Here is a 25,933-nt window from a genome sequence, read left to right as displayed (position 1 = left end):
ACTGATAATATAGAAACCATGCCACTTAACCAGTATTTGAGTTTAAAAATTATTTTAAAACTGATTTATTTGGGTCTTTTCATTAAACAGGAATCTTTCAGATATTGACCAAGATGGAAAACTTACAGCAGAAGAGTTTATTCTGGCTATGCACTTAATTGATGTGGCCATGTCTGGCCAACCGTTGCCACCTGTACTGCCTCCAGAATATATTCCACCTTCATTTAGGTAAAATGGTTATAAATTGTGCAATTTCATTCCTAAACTACTTAATCTTGGCTTTGTTTGAGAAACCTATTTTGATCTTTCTGTTCAGTTGTGTGGAAGTCAAGGATAAGAGGCTGGAAAAAGCTGCTACTTAGCCCATTATCTCTGCATTGCACAGGCAGCATGCAGTACTCTCTCACTGGGGAAATGTCTGCTGTAGCTTTTATTATTGGTTACTGGCAAATGAAGACGCTCCATCACAAGAAGTTACTTTAAGAGTACAGTTCTTGTCAATAAGTGAATTTTAGGAAAATAAACTGAGAACTAAAGCAATTTGAACTAAAATCTATTGTAATTCAGCTACCCAATATTACCCTCCCTTTTACTGCACCACAAGGAGATATGTGAGAATTCAAAACTTGCCCTGAACTTCTACTATAGTAAATTCTGGTTTGTGGTCCAGTAGTATTTATGGATTCCAAACACTGAGTTACTCTACTTCTTTTCCATTTTCCTTTTCCAAGGCAAAATTGCAGTGAGACGGCACCTTTACTTATGTTCACTGTCTCAGGAACTTGAAATTTAATCTTGCAGATAGCGATTCATAACTTATTGCACACAGTGTTTTTTTAATTAAACTTTGAGCTTCTGTATTTTCTTGCTTCTTGAGCTCTTGCCTAGACCATAGTTGTCAAACATTTTGGCCATAATTGGTTTACACAATTTATAACTATTTTTAATTGGCAGAAGAGTACGCTCTGGCAGTGGCATCTCTGTGATAAGCTCAGTATCTGTAGACCAAAGGTTGCCAGAAGAACCAGTGTTGGAAGAAGAACAGCAACAACTGGAAAAGAAATTGCCAGGTAAAGGAGTCTGCAGTGTTGTTGTAGCTGTCTTGGTCCCAGGATATCAGAGACAAGGTGGGTGAGGTAATATCTTTAATTGGACCAACTTAGTTGGTCAGAGACAAATTTTTGAGCTACACAGAGCTCTTCTTCACATGAGTGAGTGTAAGTTTAGATATGCTCTGTCCTGTTAAAGCAGAAAGCACTATCAGCTGCTCACATATATTAATAACATTAAGATTTTTTTGTTAAGGTTACATTGTGATGCGAGAAGCATGGCTGAGATGTTGCTGTGTCCAACTGATTCCCAGTTTCTGAAATGGCTTCTGTGGGCCATTGTCAGCAGACATGGGAACAGTTTTCACACCACTTTATCTCGCACTGATGGCTGGTAGGCCCAGACTGGGGCTACTGCAATAGTGGTATAATGTTACTTTTGACCCCCCACCCCCCCAACTTGCACCGAGTGCATTTTGGCCTGTGTGGAGGATCAGGACCATAGTGTGTATATACAAGTCTATTTTATTGTAATCTGTGTACTTTATGCTTTTATACATTTTTAATCAGTTCTGTTTAAGAAGGTATCAAGTTTTCTGAACATTAACTAAATGGCTTCTGATATTAAAACATCTAAAACTTTATTGAGGAATTCTTGGCTTATGATTGGGTTGATACTTAGTTGTTGGTGTGAAGCAATAGTAACAACCAGCAGCCAGCGGGGCTTATCCTGCATGATGAGTTTTTAGAGCATATTTCTAGTTGAAATGTTCACTGCATTCTTTCAGAGAACTAGAGAAACAAAACTTGTTTCCACCCATCCAAAGTGTACTCCGTTTTCTTCACTATGAACTGCACATCTGCCCGAATGCCCCTCTGACAAAGGAGGACTGCACTCAGCTAAATTACCTCAATGAATCTACTCTATACCACTCTGTGGCAGCAAGATGGTGGCCCTGGTAGAATGATGTGGGGTATTGCCACCCCCTCAACAGGCTTCCTGTGCTGTGCCTCGAGGTAGTGCCAATCCTGGAGTGAGAGATCTAACTTGAATCCTCAAACTGATGTCTTGTGTCAGATGTGTTATCACTAGCCTAACCCTGAGGCAATTAGTGACTGAACCAAACCCAAAGCTTGGTGTCGTATTTTCACTCATGTCTTAGTGTTGTTTTATCAGAAAAATATCTTGAAATCATGCAGTATGTAGCTCACAGAAAAAATACCTTTGTAACTGCAGTTAAATTGCTCTTAAGCTGTTATACTGCATCTCAAACTTAACTTACCTCTTTCTGTGTCTGCTCTATTATAAATGAAGTGCTGTAAATAAAATGATAATCAGTGAATATATTAAGTGATTAAATGTGAGGCTCAAGGTGAGGACAGTAGTTTAAGAATTGTGCTCTTCACTGCCTGGATTCAACTGGACAGTTTTTCAGAAGTTTTCCTCAATAAATTAATGAATCATAGCCTGCACTTTCTTGGCTTTGTAATAAGTTAGCTTCCACCTCAGTGGTGCTACATGGCAGTGGTTTCTAATCTCCTTGGAAAGTCATAGCTTTTACTAAACTAAAACTTGGACTTTTGGTTCTCAGTGAACAACACACACTTGATAGGATACAATTCATGTATGTTGAGGGGCTCCAAATCCTAGAGTATGCAAGATGGGGGGGAATGGACTGCCTAAACTCCAGCATACACATCTGGATAGAAGCTGGGCTTGTGGCACAGAGGAGCCAAAAGGGTAGGCCTGGAATTCATCCTTCAAGTAAGGATGAGGGCTTTGGTGGAGATGGCAATATGAGCGCCAGTGACAACATCAAGAAGTATTCATTACAGTTCTGCTTATCCGTAGTTGAGAACGAGGTTGGAATACTGTTGGACACTGGTTGCATGTAGCAAACTGTTTTCATAGTCTTTTTGGTTGGTTGCTTGGTTTTTTTTTTAGACAAAGCAAAGCTTAATTTCACCATTCACATTTTCTTGTGTTGAAGTTACGTTTGAAGATAAAAAACGTGAGAACTTTGAACGTGGCAATCTGGAGCTCGAAAAGCGGAGACAGGCCCTTCTGGAGCAGCAACGCAAAGAGCAAGAGCGTCTAGCACAACTGGAACGGGCGGAGCAGGAAAGGAAAGAACGTGAACGACAGGAGCAAGAACGTAAAAGACAACTGGAGCTAGAAAAGCAATTAGAAAAACAACGCGAATTGGAACGTCAGAGAGAAGAAGAAAGGCGGAAAGAAATAGAAAGGCGTGAGGTAAATGGATACAGAGGTAGTAGTGTTTCTGAAAATTGTCTTTTGATCTGAACAAAACCAAAAAAAGTATGCTGGCAAGTATTTTAACATACTTTCTTTATTATAAAAGTCTTTACTTGTTTATAATTCCTTAGAAACTAATCGGTTTATTAGTGAAATATTTTTCCTGCTACAATTAAGGAACAGACTTCAGTTTCAAGTTTCCTGGAAGTAGATAGAGACAAGTTTACCTAAATCTAGGATGTTTTCTTGTGAAATGTCTCCCATCATACTGAATGGATCAGGCAGTTAGGTGTAGCATAAAGTGTTCTTGACCTCCAGCCTCAAAACTTTCTGCAACGTGAAGTGATCCTGCTTTCAATGAATGAGCAAAGACTTCTGCCTGGGGCTGGAAATTCTTCATGCTTCTGATGCAGTCAGTACATTAGGTGAAGAGAAAATTCAATGGCAAGCTTAGGAAGAGCTGCTGTGTTTTGAAATCACCAGACTTTAACTGTTTTTAAAATTTAATGGAGCAGCACTTGACCTTCGACTCCCATATATGTTTGAGAAATTGTGTGTGATTATTCAGAGTTTATTGAAATGTCAAATTAAATGTGGGTTAATTTATTAAAATGGAAGGAATATTTATATTTCAAAAGTAGCGCCTTTGCTCATTGTGGCCTCAGTTGACCAAGGGTCTTAAGCACATGCCTAACTTTAAGCAGTGGGATGATTCTCTTGTTGTTAAAGCTAGGCATATACTTAAGTACTTTTTGAACAGGGGCATATATTAATGCTTCCAGTGCACACTATACTAGAACTATTCTAATGAGGGAATAGGGTAGATTCACAGACTGGGCATTTCAATAGTAATCGTTTTTTTACATACTATAGGCTGCAAAAAGGGAACTTGAAAGGCAAAGACAACTTGAGTGGGAGCGTAATCGTCGGCAAGAACTACTAAATCAAAGAAACAAAGAACAAGAGGACATAGTTGTGCTAAAGGCAAAGAAAAAGACTTTAGAATTTGAGTTGGAAGCTCTAGTAAGTGAAGATCTTTTTAAAATGTTGTAGGTTTAAGTATTTTATTATATGTGACCAACCATTTCCAAAAAACTTGTATTTAAGAGAAAAAATGGAGTGGTGATTACATTGTAAATGAAGTACAAGATCACAGTAACAAACACTACAGAATCTTGATTAGTTTCCATAATTACATCTTGGTTTTTATTCTACAACTAACCGACTATTTTTAGTTTTAGAAAGCATATAAAATCCAGATTTGCGTGATGAATTATTGTAGTAACCAAAATGTATCTCTTCTTGCTGAAGAATGATAAAAAACATCAGCTGGAGGGAAAGCTTCAGGATATCAGGTGTCGATTGTCTATCCAAAGACATGAAATTGAGAGCACAAACAAATCTAGAGAACTGAGAATTGCAGAAATTACACACTTGCAGCAGCAGTTACAGGTGAGCATGCTGGTGATTCTTATGTTTAGCCTTTAGGCTTGTTTTATATCCTCGCCCATCTGGATCAGTGTCCTGACCAAACTTCCCCGCGAAACATTACATGCTACTTTGTCATTCCTGAATAGTTCCTCTAATTCATTTTTATAGTGTCTTTCATGCCAAAAGATCAAGTCACTCTTAAAACTATGCATAGGAATTGCTTACCACACTGGAAGTTAGCAGCAATTGATTGAACATGCACAGCAATATCTCAAAAAGAAAAGGAGTACTTGTGGCAGCTTAGAGACTAACCAATTTATTTGAGCATAAGCTTTCGTGAGCTACAGCTCACTTCATCGGATATGCATCTGATGAAGAGAGCTGTAGCTCACGAAAGCTTATGCTCAAATAAATTGGTTAGTCTCTAAGGTGCCACAAGTACTCCTTTTTCTTTTTGCGAATACAGACTAACACGGTTGCTACTCTGAAACCTAGCAATATCTCACACTCTTCAGATTGGAAGAAGTGATTAAATTGTCTATCTGAAAATGTACGGGGAATTGAGGGAGGTGGATTTTTTTATTAAAATAGACATTTATCTATAGGAGCCCATCCCATACATTCAAATATAAGTACTACCCATAAGAAGTAGCTACCAAACTCCTCCAACCCTCAATCCAGCACCCTCCCAAGTTGGAATTCACCAGCACATTGTGGCGAACAACAGTCTTGTGAAAAGCCTGTATAGCAAACAAAGGCATAACAAGATCAAGAGGCTGGAAGATGGAAAACTTAAGATGGAAGTAAGAGTGAAAGTTTTAATGATAAGGGTAGTTAATAATTGCAATAAATTACCAAGGATTTGGTAAATTCTCCATCACTTAGAATCTTTGAATACAGATTGGATATTTTCTGAAGATAGCTCCAGTTTCAATTACATGTTACTGATAGCTCCAATTCAACTAAACATTGAGTGAAATCCCAATGCCTGTGGTATGCAGGAGGTTAGACTTTTTTATTCCTTCTATGAAGTTGTGAAAAATGCCATTGGACTGTAGATGACAGAGGTGTTTAATGCCTATTTGACTTCAGTCTTCACTAAAAAGGTTAACGGTGCCCAGATGCTCAACACAACTAATATCAACGGCAAAGGGGAAGGAGTGCAAGCCAAAACAGGGAAAGAACAGGCTAAAGAATATTTAGATAAGTTGCATGTAACTTAAGTCAGCAGGGCCTGTTGAAATTGATCCTAGGGTACTTAAGGAACTAGTTGAAGCAATCTTGGAACCATTAGCAATGATCTTTGAGAACTCTTGGGAGGATGGTTGAGGTCCCAAAAGACCAGAGAAAGGCAGGTGCTATGTTTGCCTATCTTTAAAGGACCCAGGGAATTATAGATCAGACAGCCTAACTTTGGTGCCTGGAAAGATACTGGAACAAATTTGTTAAACAATCCATTTATAAGCACCTGCAGGATAATAGGATTATCAAAAATAGTCCCTATGGATTTGTTAAGAACAAATCATGCCAAAACAACCTAATTTCCTTCTTTGATAGGGTTACTGGCCTATTGGATGGGGGGGAAGCAGTAGATGAGATGTATCTTTATTTTAGTAAGGTTTTGACACAGTCCCACACGATATTCTCATGAGCAAAGCAGGGAGATGTGGTCTAGAGGAAATTACTATAAGGTGCATTCACAACTGGTTGAAAGCCCATACTTAGAATTAATGCCCTAAATCTGCAGCAAGGAAGATTTAGGTTAGATATTGGGAAAAACATTCTAACTGTGAGGGTAGTTAAACTCTGGAATAGGGTTCCAAGGGAGGTTGTGGAATTCCCATCAATGGAGAGTTTTAAAACAAGTTGGACAAATCTTTGTCAGGGATGGCCCAAGGTTTATTTGGTTCTGCTGCCACAGAGATGATTTCTCAAGGTCCCTTCCAGCTCTACATTTTTATGATTCTATGACCACAAGTGTTTGGGACCGTATTAAGTTAAATGGTGGATGGGTTTGGATATTTATATACGTGGGGAAAGTCCTTTTTTTTTAATACAACTTGTAGGATGAGCTCCCACAACATAGAGTGGATACTTACAGATATTTTATTTATGAATATTTGCTAAAGCCGGAAGGAACCACTATGATCACCTGATCCAAACTCCTGTGTAACACAGGCCATAGAACTTCTCTGAAATAAATTCAAATGTATGGACTCTCATTCCCTAAATTTTACATTTCAGTCAAGAGAAGTGAAAAATCTCTTTTCCTGTGAACATCCAGTATTCAGATTTATTTTAATGAGCTTTTGGTATTTTACTAACATATCCTTGCTGTAGATGGAAAGAGAGTGAAGGGGGCACTGACCTATGATTTTTGATACTCAAATGTAGTATATTATTCTGTTTCTTTAACAGTTAACATTGTCATGTTTAAATAAATGAGAAAATAATTTAGATTCCTGCAGAGGATCTCTGGTGAAATTCTGCCCTCAGCATGTACGTACACTTCCTGACTTTTGCTGGAAGCTGTGCATGTATATCTGAGGGCAGAATTTGTCTCTTCACTGTACTTTTTAGTTCAAGTGACTTCTTATTTTACACATGCAGACAGCAGTGATGTTATGTCAGAAAGATTTTATGTTCCTGGTGTGAAACCAAGCTATTTTCCTGTATTTTAAAATTAGAAAATAGTGTTGTTTTAATACTGAAATTACCAGGTAAAATATACAGTAGGGGTTTTTTGGTGGGTTTTTTTTTTTTAGTCTAGTCCTGGCAGTTTAGTTTTTCTTTTCTCGCCTGTTTTTTCTCCTTCACCGTCCCAAATTTCAGACAAGCAAGGAGTGATTTGATGCATATGTTAAATGTTGTGGTATTCATTGTACTTTTAGTTAGAAACGCTAGTTAGATTGCAAGCTCTTTAGGGCAGGGATGACCATTCTGTGTTTTGTTCAGCACCTAGCACAATAGGGTCCTGGTCAATGATGGGGGTTTTTGGTGCTTCTGCATAACTACTACTATTAATTCTTAATTTCAAAGAGGATGAATTGAAATTTCCGTTGTGAAGATGTAAGGTTAAATCTGTCTTAAAACTCAAACCTACAGTTACTTTTTTCAAGCCATATACAGCATAGTCTGTTCACTTGAGCGAAGTCAGCACTTGGAAGTTAAATCTCTCAGTTTTATGCTCACATTGTATCATTTTAGTTTATGGCTTTCAATTTTATGTTCCTAAGTTTAAATTTTAAACGTCTTAAATTTCCTTTGGAATATTATATGGTACACTGTTAGGCCCTGCATAATAGTAGCCTTTTTTTGATTGTAGTAATCATTGTAATAAAATAAGCTTCGGTTTAGGGATGTCTGTGACACTTACAGTGCTAAACTTAATTTGACGCAAGCAATGACAAAAAGTCCTTCAAAACTTTTTGGCAAACTCAAGCATCAGTAAGTCTACAGCATCTTAAAATCTGCTGCTGTTTACATACTGCAATAATGGCTCAAATTAACAAGTAACAGCTAACTGAAGGAGAAACTGGCTGCAAGTGAGGAAATTCATACAGTATAATCCCTTTATGTAACATAAGGACTACTTAAAAAAGACGTCCATACAGCCTAAATTTCATGTAAAAGTAATGACCACTTGTATTTGCCTTTACCCCTAAACACTTAAGCTGTTACTAGAAATTGTTTAAAAGAATGTACCACAAATCAAAGGGGTGTACAAATTTAGATAAGTTGTGTGGTGAAACTGTTGTGAACGCCCGCCCGCCCCTCCCCCCCATTAAGCAACCCAAATCCTTGCACTGCTTTTTAAACATATGCTGCCCCTGGTGTCCTGGACAATCAGTGAGGCCATTGGGCAATCAAGTTGCTAAAGGAGCACTCAAGGAAGACAAGGCCACTGTGGAAAAGCTAAATTTGCATCAGTCTTTACTGCAGAGGATGTGAGGGAGATTCCCACATCTGAGCCATTCCTTTTAGGTGACAAATCTGAGGAACTCTCCCAGATTGAAGTGTCAATAGAGGTGGTTTTGGAACAAATTCATAAATTAAACCGTAGTTCCCCTGGACCTGATGGTATTCACCCAAGAGTTCTGAAAAAACTCAAATACAGACTCCTAACTGTGGTATGTAACATATTGCTTAAATCAACCTCTGTACCAGATGACTGGAGGACAGCTAATATAACACTGATTTTTTTTTAAAAAGGCTCCAGAGGTGATCCTGTCAATTACAGGCCAGTAAGCCTAACTTCAGTACCAGGGAAATTGGTTGAAACTGTGGTAAAGAACAGAAGTGTCAGACATATAAATGAACACCGTATGATGGGGAAGAGTCAACATGGCTTTTGTAAAGAGAAATCATAACTCGTCAATCTATTAGAATTCTTTGAGGGAGTCAACAAGCATGTGGACAAGGGTGGTCCAGTGAACTTAGTGTACTTGGACTTTCAGAAATCCTTTGACAGCATGCCACACCAAAGACTGTTAAGTAAAGTAAGGAGTCATGGGATAAGAAGGAATGTCCTTTCATGGGTCAGTAACTGGGAAAAAGATAGGAAACAAAGAATAGGAATAAATGGTTAGTTTTCATAGTGGAGAGAGGTAAATAGCAGAGTCCCCCAAGCATCTGTACTGGGACCAGTGCTGATTAACCTATCCATAAATGATCTTGAAAAGGGGTAAACAATGAGATGGCAAAGTTTGCATTCTATACAAGCTTATTCAAGGTAGCAAAGTCTAAAGTAGACTGCGAAGAGTGACAAAGGGATCTCACAACCCTGGGAGTCTGGGCAACAAAATGGGAGATGAAATTCAGTGTTGATTTAAATGCAAAGTAATGCATAGTGGGAAACATAATCCCAACTATATATACAAAATGATGGGGTCTATATTAGTTTTATCACTTAAGAAAGACCTTGGAGTCATTGTGGATAGTTCTCTGAAAGCATTTGCTCAGTATGCAGCAGCAGCAGTCAAAAAAGCTAACCATGTTAGGAACTGTTAGAAAAGGGATAGAATCTAGATAATAAGACAGAAAATATCATAATGCCATGATATAAATCCACAATATGCCCACATCTTGAATACTGCTTGCAGTTCTGGTTGCCTCATCTCAAAAAGTACAGAAAAGAGCAACAAAAATGGTTAGGGGTATGGAACAGTTTCCGTATGAGGGGAGGTTAAAAAGATTGGGACTGTTCAGCTTAGAAAAGATGACTGAGGGGGGGATATGATAGAGATCTATAAAATCATGAGTGGTGTGGGGAAAGTAAGTAAGGAAGTGTTGTTGTTTTACCCCTTCACATAGCACAGGTACCAAGGTTGCCCATTGATAGGCAGTAGGTTTAAAACAAACATGAGGAAGTACTACTTCACACAATACACAGTCAGCCTGTGGAACTCCATTACCAGGAGTAGATGTTGTGAAAGCCAAAAGTTTAACTGGGTTCAAAAAAGAATTGAATAAGTTCATCAAGATAATCTATTAATGGATATTTGCCAAGATGATCAGGGATGCAGCCTTATGCTCTGGGTGTCCTTAAACCTCTGAATACCAGGAGATGAGGCTGGATAACGGGATAGATCACTTGATAATTGCCCTAGTCTGTTCGTTCTCTCTGAAGCACCTTTCAGTGGCCACTGTCAGAAGACAGGATCCTGGGTTAGATGGACCATTGGTCTGACCCAGTATGGCCATTCTGATGTTCTTATGACAAATGCTATTTTAGGTAATTGCATTTTTCCTACAGACTAAACTGAGTTCATGTTCTCTTGCCATATACTGTTTCTATGAACTGTAAACAATTCTTTCCTTCCATATTGGAATGGGCTATATTTTTATGGTAGGTAAAATGGCTTGTTTATGTAGCTTGTAAAGAACTTTTGCATCCTTTAGAATGAAAGGTGCTGTGTAAATTTTAGATATTAATATGGCTCTGGGTAACGCTGCGAGTTCGTCACAGAGGGACGAAGTCATGGATTCCATGACTTTCCAGGATCTCTGTTACTTCTGCAGTGGCCTTTGCAGCTGGCCTGTGGGCTGCCTGAGCAGCTCAGGCAGCACCTGGGCCAGCTGCACCAGCAGTTGCTGGAACAGTCTCAGGCCACCACCACACTCCCACCCCCGCAGCAGGAGTTTGGGTATAGAGGGGGCTCAAGGTTGGGGCAGGGGGTTGGGGCATGGGAGGGAGTGAGGGCTGCAGGCGGCATTCACCTCAGGGAGCAGCGACATGTTCCTCCATCAGCTCCTAGGCGGAGGTACAGCCAGGTGGCTCCACACGCTGCCTCCGCCCACATGCGCCGGCCCCGCAGCTCCCATTGGTCGCGGTTCCCAGCCAATGGGAGCTTCCAGCCCCACCAACCCCTTCCCCCCGAGCACCTGTGGCACTCCCAGGCCACCCCTCACCCCCACCCTACCCCAGAGCACCCAAGATTAGTCAGGGGTATATAGTACAAGTCATGGACGTGAATTTTTGTTTACTGCCTGTGACCTGTCCATGACTTTTACTAAAAATACCCATGACTAAAACGTAGCCTTAGCTATGAGTAGTTGCATTTTCATGAGTTCATTAACTGCTGCATTGTTTGTCTGAACTGCACGTAACACATGTATCTATTAAGAATTGATATGTGAGAGTCTTCTGGTTTGTTTGATACTGTTTTTATAGGTTCTTATGATCCCCATCCCCGTAACACTTGAGCACCTCTTAGCTTTCTAAAAACAGAAATACCAGTAAGAATTGTTTTTATACTGTTCTCTCGCTCTTCCCCCTCCCCCATCTAACTCTTAAGGTGTTTTGTTTGATTAGTTGTTTGGAGGGTGGGTAACCTGTGGGGGTGTTTCTTTGTGTAGAAACAAAGGAAAAGCTGACTCAACCAAATGAGTGGAGAATGATTAGATAACTGAAGTCACTCTCTTAAAAGATAAGAATGATCACAGACCTAAGTCCAGCTCTTGTGAAAGTTTTTTCTTCTGTATTAATGGACTTCCTCCTTTAGTATACAGCTTTCTGCTTTCAGAGCAAAGCAAATGTAACACATTGAAGATTGAGCCCTAGTCATCAGGATTCTCTCCTCCCTAAATCCCCTTGAAATGGGATTTATTTTCACCAAAGTCAAAACTGATATTTCCGTAACACTTTGGTTCTTCTCTACAAAGTGAGAAATATATAAAACAGAGTAAAGAGAACATTTATAAAGTGGAGATAGAAAATAGAGTAGCAATGGAAGAGTTGAAAGCTTGAAATTGGCAACACACTGTAAGTGGATTGAATGTTAGAAAACTCTGTAGAATGGAGAAACAACTGAGCTACTATAATATTTTATAACTTAATTCATGAGTCATTAACATAGGTGCCGACTCCGTGGGTGCTCTGGGGCTGGAGCACCCACAGGCAGCCAAGTTCCTCCCCAACCCGAGTGTGCCGTGCCCATGCTCCTCCACCTACCTCCCAGCACTTCCCGCTGCCAAAGAGCTGTTTGACGAGACTTAGGACTTTCCAGGGGGGAGGAGCAGGGACGAGGCACGCTCAGGGGAGGAGGCGAAGAAGAGGTGGGGCAGGGACGGGGACTTGGGGGAAGGGGGTGGAATCAGGATGGAAAGGGGGCAGGGACTTTGGGGAAGGGGTGGAATGGGGGCAGGGTGAGGGCAGTGCATGGGCGAGGCCAGGGGCGGGGGTGGGGTTGAGCACCCACTGGGAACAGTGGAAGTCGGCGCCTATGACGTTACTGATTTTATCACATGCATACAAGGCTTGAATGCATGCAGATGTCCTTAAAATGTTACCTTTTATACTAACTTTATGCCATCAGTTTCACTGTATCACTGTAGGAGATCCGAAGGGGAGCAATTTACCTGCTTTTTAAAAAATAATTGTTTGCCTAACTGTATTAGTTCTGAGTGGGGGAGAAATTCCTCCCTCCCTGTAAATGTACCCTATGCAGCATACAACTGCTTTTTGCTTATCTCAATCATTAGTTTGCCCTCTGTTTAATTCCATTAAAATTTCCAAAACAATATCAACTTTGTTGAAAATTACCTACTTTCTAACCTTCATTAAAACCACTCGTGATTTTAGGTTTGGGTAAATGGTTACAATCTGAATTGAATCCTGAGCATCCAGCAATGCAATTAATACAGAGCATTAACTGTTTATAAATGCTCTGTTCACAATGATTGGAACTGAATTACCATCATACCCTTAAAAAGAAAAGGAGTGCTTGTGGCACCTTAGAGACTAACAAATTTATTTGAGCATAAGCTTTCGTGAGCTACAGCTCACTTCATTGGATGCATTCAGTGGAAATGAATGCATCCGATGAAGTGAGCTGTAGCTCACGAAAGCTTATGCTCAAATAAATTGGTTAGTCTCTAAGGTGCCACAAGTCCTCCTTTTCTTTTTGTGAATACAGACTAACACGGCTGCTACTCTGAAACCCATCATACCCTTATTTGTTTATTTTCTTTTTAGCTTAGAGGTACCCAAATCATGGCCCTGCAGTATCAGCTTCTCCCAGTACACGATCCAACATTAATGTCATATTCCTCAAGTGTTGCTGCTTGAATGATTTATCACTGTATGATCACAAACCTGTAAATAATAGTGACTAATCAATAGGAAAGAGCAAAATTGCCTTGGGAGAACCTAGAAAGTATTCAGAAATTGCAAGGACATTGAGTCAATTCCTCAAAAATATTCATAAATATACATGACCACCTCATTTATAGAGGAGAAAACAAAAAGCATCTGATTGGTCTTTTTTTAAAGGAGGTTCCCAGACTCTTAATTCAAAAACTTACAAAAATCAATAGTAATAATTATCTTCATAAGATGGGGTCTCTCCCTTTAATTTCAGTTGGAAATCAAATGGTGCCTAATGTTTGAGTGAGATACATCTGGCTGACATTTATGATACCACACTCTTAATATATAGTGGTCAATAAACACATTTGGAAAGTCTTTGCTAAATGATCCTTTTTCCAAGTTTCTTGGGAGTGAAAAGCTGAATTAATTAAAATAGTGACTACTCTTCCAACTACTGCAAGTATTAAAAGTAGGGCTGTTGATTTAATCACAGTTAACTCATGCGATTAACTAAAAAAAAATTAATCGCGATTAATCACAGTTTTAATCACACTGCTAAACAATAGAATACCAACTGAAATGTATTAAATATTTTTGAATGTTTTTCTACATTTTCAAATATATTAATTTCAATTACAACACAGAATACCAAGTGTACAGTGTTCACTTTATATTATTAATTTTTATTCCAAATATTTTCACGGTAAAAGTGATAAAAGAAATAATATTTTTCACTTCAGCTCGTACAGGTAATGTAGTGCAATCTCTTTATCGTGAAAGTGCAATTTACAAATGTAGATTTTTTTTGTGTATGTGTTACATATCTGTACTCAAAAACAAAAACAACAATGTAAAACTTTAGAACCTTTAAGTCCACTCAGTCCTACTTGTTCAGCCAATCGCTAAAACAAACTAGTTAGTTTACATTTATGGAGATAGTGCTGCCTGCTTCTTATTTACGTCAACTGAAAGTGATAGGTATGCACATGGCACTTTTGTAGCCGGCATTGCAAAGTATTTATGAGCCAGAGATGCTAAACGTTCATATGTCTCTTCACGCTTCAACCACCATTCCAGAGGACATGCTTCCCTGCTGATGACGCTCCTTAAAAAAATCATGCATTAATGAAATTTGTGACTGAACTCCTTGGGGGAGAATTGTGTGTCTCCTGATCTGTTTTACCAACAATCTGCCATATATTTCATGTTATAGCAGTCTCAGATGATGACCTAGCACATGTTGTTCATTTCAAGAACACTTTCACTGCAGATTTGACAAAATGCAAAGAAGGTACCTATGAGAGATTTCTAAAGATAGCTACAGCACTCGATCCAAGGTTTAAGAATCCGAAGTGCCTTTCAAAATCTGAGAGGGATGAAGTCTGGAGCATGCTTTCAGAAGTCTTAGAGCAACACTCCGATGTGGAAACTACAGAACCTGAACCCCTCCCCCTCCCCCCAAAAATCAACCTTCTGTGATGGCAGCTGACTCAGATTATGAAAATGAACATGCATTGGTCCACACAGCTTTGGATCATTATCAAGCAGAACCTGTCATCAGCATGGATACATGTCCTCTGGAATAGTGGTTGAGGCATGAAGGGACATACAAATATTTAGCGCATCTGGCACGTAAATATCTTGTGACACCAGCTATAACAGTGCCATGTGAACGCCTGTTCTCACTTTCAGGTGACATTGTTGTCTGTAAATGTAAACAAACTTGTTTGTCTGAGTGATTGGCTGAACAAGTAGTAGGACTGAGTGGACTTGTAGGTTCTAAAGTTTTACATTGTTTTGTTTTTGAGTACAGTTATTTTTTTTACATAGTTGTACATTTTGTCATGAAAGTTGAACTTACAAGAGATCACACTACAGTACTTGTATTAGGTGAATTGAAAAATACTATTTCTTTTGTTTATCACTTTTACACTGTCAATATTTGGAATCAAAAATAATAATATAAAGTGAGCACTGTACACTTCGTATTCTGTGTTGTAATTGAAATCAATATATTTGAAAATATAGAAGAACATCCAAAATATTTAATAAATTTTAATTGGCAGTCTCTTGTTTAGCAGCGCCATTAAAACTGCAATTAGTCGTGATTTTTGTAATCACAATTAATTTTTTTGAGTTAATCATGTGAGTTAACTGCGATTAATCAACAGCCTTGCTATGTAGTCATTTCAATACCATCATATATGTGTTCTTGTAAGCAAATGCAAATCTTTGACTGGGCTCACGAAAGGATTAACCAGTTGTGTGATACTTATGTAGAGGGCCATGCTATGTCGTTTATGGTGGTTTGTGACAAATCTGTCAGGTAGTTAAATCATCAGAACTGCTGCTGAAGTAATTTGCTTAAAAGAAAGTTTGTTTTCAAAGATACTGAGATATTGATACTGACAGTTTTTGTTTATTAAGCCATTTCGTATCAGGGTTCTGTAATCTGTTCTGACAACTTGATGTTGGGGTCAAGGCACCGGAAAAGTATGTAGTGCAATTTAATTAGAAGTTTATCAAGATGAGGAATTATCTTATCATTTTTATCATTTATCATCCCCCAGAAATAACAAGGATTATACATATTCTGCCATAAGAAAAATCTTCTCATTCGCAGGCCACCCTACAATTAAACTTTTATTTGTGTGTCGCTTTCTGGGTTCCTGTAAAGCGACTGAAACAAATAATGGACTGATCTCTGCTGGAATGCTAAGCAGAGATCTGGAACTCTAGTATTCTTATTTGATAGTCTAAAAGTAAGCAGATTTTGGTGGTTATGTGTTTGTTTAAAGGAAGATTATTTATTATCTTTGAATGATTAATAAAATTATCAATCCTTAAATCTTCCTCATCTTGATGAAACTTCTAATTACTCATTTAAATGACCCCCAGACGCTTCCGAAGGGCCCAATTCAGTACCCAACTAAGTTGATTCTTGTTCCCCTATGAAAATTTCAGTCAGATCTTGCTTTGGAACTAGTTGAGATCAAGTTTGTTTGTTAGATGGGGGCAGTTTCTAAAGTAATAGATTTGACTTACTGGCTTTTTTAGGGTATAGGATGTACCTGTATGTAATTATATCACTAAGAAATGGTCCCACACAACAAGTGCTTTGATAATATTTGACTGAGTGATTGGAGCTAAAAAGAGATACTTCACTGTAGGTAAAATGGTATAATGTGAAGCTAGTGCCCATTCCTGGTTAGAGTCAATAGCTTGTTCTTTTATCTTTTCCCCAAGGAGTCTCAGCAGATGCTTGGAAGGTTGATTCCAGAAAAACAGTTACTCAATGACCAACTAAAACAAGTTCAGCAGAACAGTTTGCACAGTAAGTATATATAATATATATCCAGGGGTGAAAGTAATTTAAGGGACTTACCGGTATGCAGGGCCGGAGTCCCCCTCGGGCGGAAGAGGCGTGGCCTCAGGTAGAAGGGGCAGGGCCTTTACATCCCAAACCCTTTGAATTGCTGCTGCTACCCCGGGGCTCCGGTGGCAATTTAAAGGGCCTGGGGCTTTGGTAGTGGTGGCCAGGAGCCCCGGGCCCTTTAAATCGCCGCCGGAGCCCCATGGTAGAGGTAGCTGCGGCGGCCGGGAGCCCCGGGGCTCTGGCGGTGATTTAAAGGGACAGGGGCTCCAGCCACTGCTGGGAGCCCAGGGCCCTTTTAAATTGCCCACCTGGAGAAGCTGCCCCCTGCCAGTATTGTCAACTGTGTACAGGCTCTTGCTGTACGCCATACCAGACAGTACTGGCTTACTTTCACCTCTGTATATATCTATATCTATCTAAAAATAAGTTTGAGTCTATTTGCACAACATATCATTTGTATCACTGATAATTTTTTTATCTTGCAAGAGAAATGCTGAGAAACGGTACAGTGTGTGACCTCAAGATGTCTGTGTAAGAAAATATCTCATTTGATAATATGTTTAAAAACAGGAGATTCTCTTCTTACTATCAAAAGAGCCTTAGAAGCCAAGGAACTAGTACGCCAGCAGCTTCGAGACCAACTAGATGAAGTAGAAAAAGAAACCAGATCAAAACTTCAGGAGATTGATATTTTCAATAATCAACTGAAGGTAACCTATGTTAATCCCTGTTTTCTAAATGTTTGGTTGATCACGGGCAGAAACATTTTACTCAAAATTTTTTTAATCAAAGTTTTAATGTTAAGATCATTTTACTAAGTGACAGCATTCTGAAATATATTGTACTCTCCTCCTTTTAAGAAGACAAAATTTGGATAAATTGGCATTACTGTACACTCTGAACAAGAGGTTCCAGATTAAATCTGAACCCAGATGGGAATAAGTTCAAATGATCTGATCCCAGATCTATGATTACACTTGAAAAAACTACCAACCTCTACCCTCCCCATCTATAAACAGAGGTTCTGGAAATATGGTGGAATTACTGCTTCTGCAAATTCATACACCCTTCATTTTAAACATACCTGTAAAGTGACTTGACTTCGATTTCTATGCAGAATTTTTCTGTCACACTTGTTCCTGACTGTAGTTTGTTTTTCTTTTGTCTCTTCATACTTTCACTTCTCCTGTTTTTAGTCAGTTCACCGATTGATTAGTCAGTTGTTGAGACTGTGCTTTATCTAATCACACAGTAAAAGCAGAGAAATGGCAACAGCTAGGAGAGGAAGAGCTTCCTTCAAAGATAGTGCGCAAGACTTCTTCCTGACAGTTACATTCAAAAAATGGAAAATGATAACCTAATATGAAGGAACTTTTTATCTCACTGTTTCCATGGATATTTTTAAAAAAACAGCATCCAGGAGAAGATACCGTATTTCCTGCAACATACAACTAGTATATTGAACGTTCTCCTTTTTGTTTTCTATATTTGCAACAAGAGCAAAAGTTTTATGGCTGATTCTGATTTGAAATTAGATCTAATTAGAATTGTCTTTATATTAAGTTAATTTGGCTACAGATATGAATTGCATATCTTTTGTGTGAATATATCCTAAAATAATGTTGTTAAATTAGATTTCTAATTCACTTTATTCTTGAAAAGGAAACCACACTAATCACCTGTCTGTCAGTAGTTGATACAACACAATGTTTTGAGAGATAAGGTAAACTCAATAATTTAACAAAAGTATTTAGTGTGCTTTTTCACTACTGAGACCATAGGTCAGGTCTTTTCTGATGTTCTAATGTGTTTAACAACATAGTATACGATTGTGGCTCATCCTGGAGGTGCCCAAGACTGAGTTGCCTTGTTACCCCCCACCCCCACCTCCAAAGAGACAAACTTGCTGGTGCTTAACTGAGCACCAGCTCCCTGACAGCACCAATCTGTAAGCCACACAAACGATCCTCTCAGGCCAATGTCAGCCCTTGCTTTGCTTTACAGGTTAACGATAGGTGCATCCCAGTCACCAACTCCTTTGTAGCATTCCCCTGTGATATCTAGACCCTGTCACCAGCTACTCACAGAAATACCAGTTTTGCTGTCATCAAAGGGGTGGTGTAAATGCCAGCTTCTTTGATTCAATTGAGGATCAGCCACTGTATAACATCACAGCACTGAGGTACATTTATGGTGAAAAGCATCGTAAGTTTATTATCAAAGAGAAGATTTAAGAGAGTAAGGATAATGGAAACAGGTTACATATAAAGCAAAATCAATACATGGTTTCTAGAGACTACACTTAACTTTAACAGGCTATCCGTCAGTCTAAAAGCAGTCTTCAAAGCGTTTCCAGCCAAGGCTGTTTGGGATCCCGTTTTCATTAATGTAATCAATCTGCCCCAATTACTTCAAGTGCAGGAGAAAGGGGTATCCTGTTGCCTCCTTATATTCCCCAAAGTAATTGTTCTTCACTTCTTCCTGTTGAGTTTGTATGCAAATAGGTCTTCCATTGTGCTGGCCTACAATGCTTAATTTACATGTGAACGGAGGCAGACAGGTGAATATACATTCTTTGTCAGAAACCTGTATGCCAACTCTGCATGAATTCAAATGTTAGGCACTTATTTTGCGTGTGTGTGTGTAATTTTATATATATAAATGTCTTACATGGTATTTGTACCTACCTTTCACAACGATATTAGTGAACAGTGTTCCCCAGCTTTTACTGAAGACCTCACATGATCTTTTTTGTGGATAAATACTATGAAAGCAGTATGTACTGTAGTGTAGGTGTAGTGAGCTTGTCAGGCCTGTTAAGCGTCGCTGTTACAGAACAGCGAATCTTTTGCCAGTTGGCATTGAGGGGTTCTTAAGGTCACAACTGTAGATTGCACTACCATTGCATGTATTTTATAGTATTTTATATTCCCTGATAAGAGAAGGCCTATGGTGACTAGAGTAGTGGCTAAATTATTTGAATTACTATAATTGTTTCCTTGTGTCTTTGTGGTCTACATAATCATGTAACCATGAGGTAGAACACTGGTGGTTTGGCTGGCAGTTCTTGCACTCCTCCTAAAAATCTTACTTCAGAAAGGTCCTTCTATTCAATTTCTCATTGTGGCTGGGGCTCTTCAGTCACTTATTCCTTCAAGTCAAAAATTCATGAGTGGACACACTATGAGTGGGTTTTTGAAGCTCTTTGGAGTATAATGTCACTCAGAGTTGGGTTTTCAAAAGCAGTATCTTAGGGCTTCCTTACTGAATACCTGAAAATCTTCAGGTAGTTGGGACTGCATGGTTGAGGCAACTGGTTTTAAAAAAAAAAGGATAGTATGGAGAGTCTTTTAACTTGTAGATCACCAGTTTGAATTTGGTCCGGGTCCATAATGTATGAAATGAATTGGCTGTCTTAGGCAGTCTCCTAGTACAGTTTTTAGAGTAGCAGCCATGTTAATCTATATCCGCAAAAAGGACAGGAATTCTTGTGGCACCTTAGAGACTAACAAATTTATTAGAGCATAAGCTTTCGTGAGCTACAGCCCACTTCATCGGATGCATAGAATGGAACATATAGTAAGAAGATATGTATATACACACATACAGAGAAGGTGGAAGTAGCCATACCAACTGTAAGAAGCTAATTAATTAAGATGAGCTATTAGGAGGAGAAAAAAACTTTTGTAGTGATGATCAAGATGGCCCATTTAGACAGTTTACAGGAAAGTGTGAGGATACTTAACTTAGGGAAATAGATTCATCATGTGTAATGACCCAGCCACTCCCAGTCTCTATTGAAACCCAAGTTAATGGTATCTAGTTTGCATATTAATTCAAGCTCAGCAGTTTCTCACTGGAGTCTGTTTTTGAAGCTTTTCTGTTGCAAAATTGCCACCCTTAAATCTTTTACTGAGGGGCCAGAGAGGTTGAAGTGTTCTCCTACCTGTTTTTGAATGTTATGATTCCTGATGTCAGATTTGTGTCCATTTATTCTTTTGCATAGAGACTGTCTGGTTTGGCCAGTGTACATGGCAGAAGGGCATTGCTGGCACATGATGGCATATATCACATTGGTAGATGTGCAGGTAAAGGAGCCCCTGAGGGTGTGGCTAATGTGATTAGGTCCTATGATGGTGTCAATTGAATAAATATGTGGTCAGAGTTGGCATTGGGCTTTGTTGCAAGGATAGGTTCCTGGGTTAGTGTTTTTGTTGTGTGGTGTATGGTTGCTGGAGAGTATTTGCTTCAGGTTGGGGGGCTGTCTGTAAGCGAGGACTGGTCTGTCTCCCAAGATCGGTGAGAGTGAGGGATCATTTTGTAATAGGTTGTAAATCTTTGATGTGCTGGAGAGGTTTTAGTTGGGGGCTGAAGGTGACGGCTAGTGGCGTCCTGTTATTTTCTTTGTTGGGCTTGTCCTGTAGTAGGTGACTTCTGGGTACTCTTCTGGCTCTGTCAATCTGTTTCTTCACTTCAGCTGGTGGGTATTGTAGTTTTAAGAATGCTTGATAGAGATCTTGTAGGTGTTTGTCTCTGTCTGAGGGATTGGAGCAAATGCGGTTGTATCTTAGAGCTTGGCTGTAGACAATGGATCATGTGGTGCGTCCTGGATGGAAGCTGGAGGCATGTAGGTAAGTATAGCGGTCAGTAGGTTTCCAGTATTGGGTGGTATTTATGTGACCATTGCTTATTAGCACAGTAGTGTCCAGGAAATGGACCGCTTGTGTGGATTGGTCTAGGCTGAGGTTGATGGTGGGATGGAAATTGTTGAAATCATGGTGGAATTCCTCAAGGGCTTCTTTTCCATGGGTCCAGATGATGAAGATGTCCTCAATGTAGCGCAAGTAGAGTAGGGGTGTTAGGGGATGAGAGCTAAGGAAGCGTTGTTCTAAGTCAGCCATAAAAATCAACCTTTCCAGACTACTGTACCCCTTTCAGGAATCTGATTTGTCTTGCGTACTGCCAGGTTTCACCTCACTTAAAAACTACTTGCTTACAAAATCAGACCTAAAAATACAAAAGTGTCACAGCACACTATTATTGAAAAACCGCTTACTTTTTTGTTTTTACCATATAATTATAAAATACATCAATTGGAATATAAATACTGCACTTGCATTTCAGTGTGATACTCGACCCTGTTTTACACTTGTTAGCCTTGTCTGAAGCCTGAACCCCAGACAGCAGACCTGAAGCATGTAATTTAGCTTTGCAGGGCTCCCCGTGGCTTGGGAAATTGCCCTGCTTGCCACCCCTTAATGATGCCCCCGTTCTTGCGATCCCCCTAAACCTGTCCAGTGACCCCCCGCCCCAGGGCTGCAACCTCTAGACTGAGAGACACTGATATAGATGAGTTGAGTACTTCCAGGAAGACCTGTGCATATGCCCGGGGGTGTGCATACCCCTGGTTGAAAACCACTGTCCTAGTGCCCGTTCATTACTTTTAGATCAGATTTGAAGTGCATTAACAAGAAAGACTGACAGTGGCTAATGCTATATATTATTTTCGGGAGTGTGTTATGGAATAAGAATAATGAAGTCAGTGGGAGCTGCTATATGTGTAGCATGGTTGAAAATCAGGCCACCTATTTGATGCCTCAATATGGATTTGGGAGCCTAACTTTAGGTACCCCGTTTTGAAAATCTTGGCCTGGTCTAGTCTATTCTATCTAGTTTAAATATATGTTTGGGTGTGATATAGGTCTACCTGGATCCACTCTTCTGCATAGAAGTGTAAAAGAGTTCTGGGTTAAGGAAGGCTTATTATGTTACTCTTTTTATGTAATACAGTTTGTGCATATACGTTGTTTATATACAAACCCTGACTTTCACAAAGGCCACAATCATTTAGAAACCCTGTAAGATAGATCCGTTTTTTAAAAAAATCAATTTTTGGCTGCAAATATCAGATATTTAATTTCGATAACACTGGAGATTCACATATTTAGCATGTGTGTTAATACAAGAAGTGAAAGCCAGTAAATTAGTGTAGCCAACTGATTTCAAATTGGCTTACGTTCCTGATATATTACTCTCAGTGCCAGAAAAAATGTGGCACACAACTAAAACGGTGTTCTTGAAAAAAGTCTGTCTTTGTGTAATATTCCATTTGTTTTTGGTCCTGGTCTAGTCAATGTGTACTGGACAAGTGTTGCATATGAATGACTGTTTATATTTGAGCATTTCTTTCTTCCAATCAGTGGCAATGGAAGATGCAATGCTGCAGTGCCTGGCAGTTCTCCTTGGCTGCATCAACTACTTAGACTTCTTTCTAAAGGTCTCCATGTCCTAGACAGGCAGTATTCATCCATCTCAATCTAAGAACCACCTCCAGTTATGTGCTTTGCTTTCCCATAAACAGATGAGTGTGCAGTGTTTAAGTTAGTATTTAATAAGAAGTTCTAGAACAAAATCTTAAAAGTTTAGATCCAAATTTGAATTTCAATCTAATCTTTACTTATTGCCTAGATAAAAAGTAGTATTTCTTGTGTGCCTTCACTTACAACCAGGACAGGGTACTAGTGAGTATAACATTTCAACATTTAAAACAATGAATCTCCTTGTTTCGACCATTGTGTTAAGAAACTTTAAACAGAAACACTTATGCTGCATCATACATAGGGTATGTCTACACTACGGAATAAGGTCGAATTTATAGAAGTCGTTTTTTTAGAAATCGGTTTTATATATTCGAGTGTGTGTGTCCCCACAGAAGTGCATTAAGTGCATTAACTCGGCGGAGTGCTTCCACAGTACCGAGGCTAGAGTCGACTTCCAGAGCGTTGCACTGTGGGTAGCTATCCCACAGTTCCCGCAGTCTCCGCTGCCCATTGGAATTCTGGGTTGAGATCCCAATGCCTGATGGGGCTGAAACATTGTCGCGGGTGGTTCTGGGTACATATCGTCAGTCCCCCCTTCCCTCCCTCCCTCCCTCTGTGAAAGCAAGGGCAGACAATCGTTTCGCGCCTTTTTTCCTGAGTTACCTGTGCGGACGCCATACCACCGCAAGCATGGAGCCCGCTCAGGTAACCGTCACCGTATGTCTCCTGGGTGCTGGCAGACGCGGTACGGCATTGCTACACAGTAGCAGCAACCCATTGCCTTCTGGCAGCAGACGGTGCAGTATGACTGATAGCCGTCCTCGTCATGTCCGAGGTGCTCCTGGCCACGTCGGCTGGGAGCGCCTGGGCAGACATGGGCGCAGGGACTAAATTTTTGGTGACTTGACCAGGTCATTCTCTTTAGTCCTGCAGTCAGTCGTATTGAACCGTCTAATGGTGAGCAGGCAGGCAATACGGATTGCTAGCAGTCGTATTGTACCATCTTCTGCCGGGCAGGCAAGCGATGACGATGGCTAGCAGTCGTACTGTGCCATCTTCTGCCGGGCAGGCAAGAGATGACGATGGCTAGCAATCGTACTGTGCCATCTTCTGCCGGGCAGGCAAGAGATGACGATGGCTAGCAATCGTACTGTGCCATCTTCTGCCGGGCAGGCAAGAGATGACGATGGCTAGCAATCGTACTGTGCCATCTTCTGCCAGCCAAAGATGTAAAAGATAGATGGAGTGGATCAAAACAAGAAATAGACCAGATTTGTTTTGTTTTGTACTCATTTGCCTTCTCCCCTGTCTAGGGGACTCATTCCTCTAGGTCACACTGCAGTCACTCACAGAGAAGGTGCAGCGAGGTAAATCTAGCCATGTATCAATCAGAGGCCAGGCTAACCTCCTTGTTCCAATAAGAACAATAACTTAGGTGCACCATTTCTTATTGGAACCCTCCGTGAAGTCCTGCCTGAACTACTCCTTGATGTAAAGCCACCCCCTTTGTGGATTTTAGCCCCCTGAAGCCAACCCTGTAAGCCGTGTCGTCAGTCACCCCTCCCTCCGTCAGAGCAATGGCAGACAATCATTCCGCGCCTTTTTTCTGTGCGGACGCCATACCAAGGCAAGCATGGAGTCCGCTCAGCTCACTTTGGCAATTAGGAGCACATTAAATACCACACGCATTATCCAACAGTATATGCAGCACCAGAACCTGGCAAAGCGCTACCGGGCGAGGAGGCGACGTCAGCGCGGTCACGTGAGTGATCAGGACATGGACACAGATTTCTCTGAAAGCATGGGCCCTGCCAATGCATGCATCATGGTGCTAATGGGGCAGGTTCATGCTGTGGAACGCCGATTCTGGGCTCGGGAAACAAGTACAGACTGGTGGGACCGCATAATGTTGCAGGTCTGGGATGATTCCCAGTGGCTGCGAAACTTTCGCATGCGTAAGGGCACTTTCATGGAACTTTGTGACTTGCTTTCCCCTGCCCTGAAGTGCATGAATACCAAGATGAGAGCAGCCCTCACAGTTGAGAAGCGAGTGGCGATAGCCCTGTGGAAGCTTGCAACGCCAGACAGCTACCGGTCAGTTAGGAATCAATTTGGAGTGGGCAAATCTACTGTGGGGGCTGCTGTGATGCAAGTAGCCCACGCAATCAAAGATCTGCTGATATCAAGGGTAGTGACCCTGGGAAATGTGCAGGTCATAGTGGATGGCTTTGCTGCAATGGGATTCCCTAACTGTGGTGGGGCCATAGACGGAACCCATATCCCTATCTTGGCACCGGAGCACCAAGCCGGCGAGTACATAAACCGCAAGGGGTACTTTTCAATAGTGCTGCAAGCTCTGGTGGATCACAAGGGACATTTCACCAACATCAACGTGGGATGGCCGGGAAAGGTACATGACGCTCGCATCTTCAGGAACTCTGGTCTGTTTCAAAAGCTGCAAGAAGGGACTTTATTCCCAGACCAGAAAATAACTGTTGGGGATGTTGAAATGCCTATATGTATCCTTGGGGACCCAGCCTACCCCTTAATGCCATGGCTCATGAAGCCGTACACAGGCAGCCTGGACAGTGGTCAGGAGCTGTTCAACTACAGGCTGAGCAAGTGCAGAATGGTGGTAGAATGTGCATTTGGACGTTTAAAGGCGCGCTGGCGCAGTTTACTGACTCGCTTAGACCTCAGCGAAACCAATATTCCCACTGTTATTACTGCTTGCTGTGTGCTCCACAATATCTGTGAGAGTAAGGGGGAGACGTTTATGGCGGGGTGGGAGGTTGAGGCAAATCGCCTGGCTGCTGGTTACGCGCAGCCAGACACCAGGGCGGTTAGAAGAGCACAGGAGGGTGCGGTACGCATCAGAGAGGCTTTGAAAACCAGTTTCATGACTCGCCA

At 40.5% G+C, this 25,933-nt stretch overlaps 1 protein-coding gene and 1 long non-coding RNA gene across 6 annotated transcripts in view; one reads left to right on the top strand and one right to left on the bottom strand.

Annotated features, from left to right (window-relative positions):
* The window catches only part of LOC141997908 (uncharacterized), an 85,445-nt gene extending 67,635 nt beyond the window's left edge, over positions 1-17,810 (bottom strand). The window contains exon 1 of the long non-coding RNA XR_012641775.1: positions 17,788-17,810. This is a non-coding gene — a long non-coding RNA (uncharacterized LOC141997908). The remainder of the gene's footprint in view (positions 1-17,787) is intronic.
* ITSN1 (intersectin 1) overlaps positions 1-25,933 on the top strand; it is a 227,687-nt gene that overhangs the window by 92,076 nt on the left and 109,678 nt on the right. For all 5 annotated transcript variants that reach the window (XM_074970371.1, XM_074970381.1, XM_074970391.1 and 2 more), the window contains 7 exons: positions 91-228; positions 955-1,070; positions 3,041-3,303; positions 4,180-4,329; positions 4,618-4,758; positions 16,574-16,661; positions 17,274-17,413. In XM_074970371.1, the coding sequence (XP_074826472.1) occupies positions 91-228; positions 955-1,070; positions 3,041-3,303; positions 4,180-4,329; positions 4,618-4,758; positions 16,574-16,661; positions 17,274-17,413 (1,036 nt within the window). The remainder of the gene's footprint in view (positions 1-90; positions 229-954; positions 1,071-3,040; positions 3,304-4,179; positions 4,330-4,617; positions 4,759-16,573; positions 16,662-17,273; positions 17,414-25,933) is intronic.

The sequence above is a fragment of the Natator depressus genome, chromosome 1, assembly GCF_965152275.1.
Source record: "Natator depressus isolate rNatDep1 chromosome 1, rNatDep2.hap1, whole genome shotgun sequence".
Taxonomy (NCBI): domain Eukaryota; kingdom Metazoa; phylum Chordata; order Testudines; family Cheloniidae; genus Natator; species Natator depressus.
This window is presented reverse-complemented; position numbering and strand designations above follow the sequence as displayed.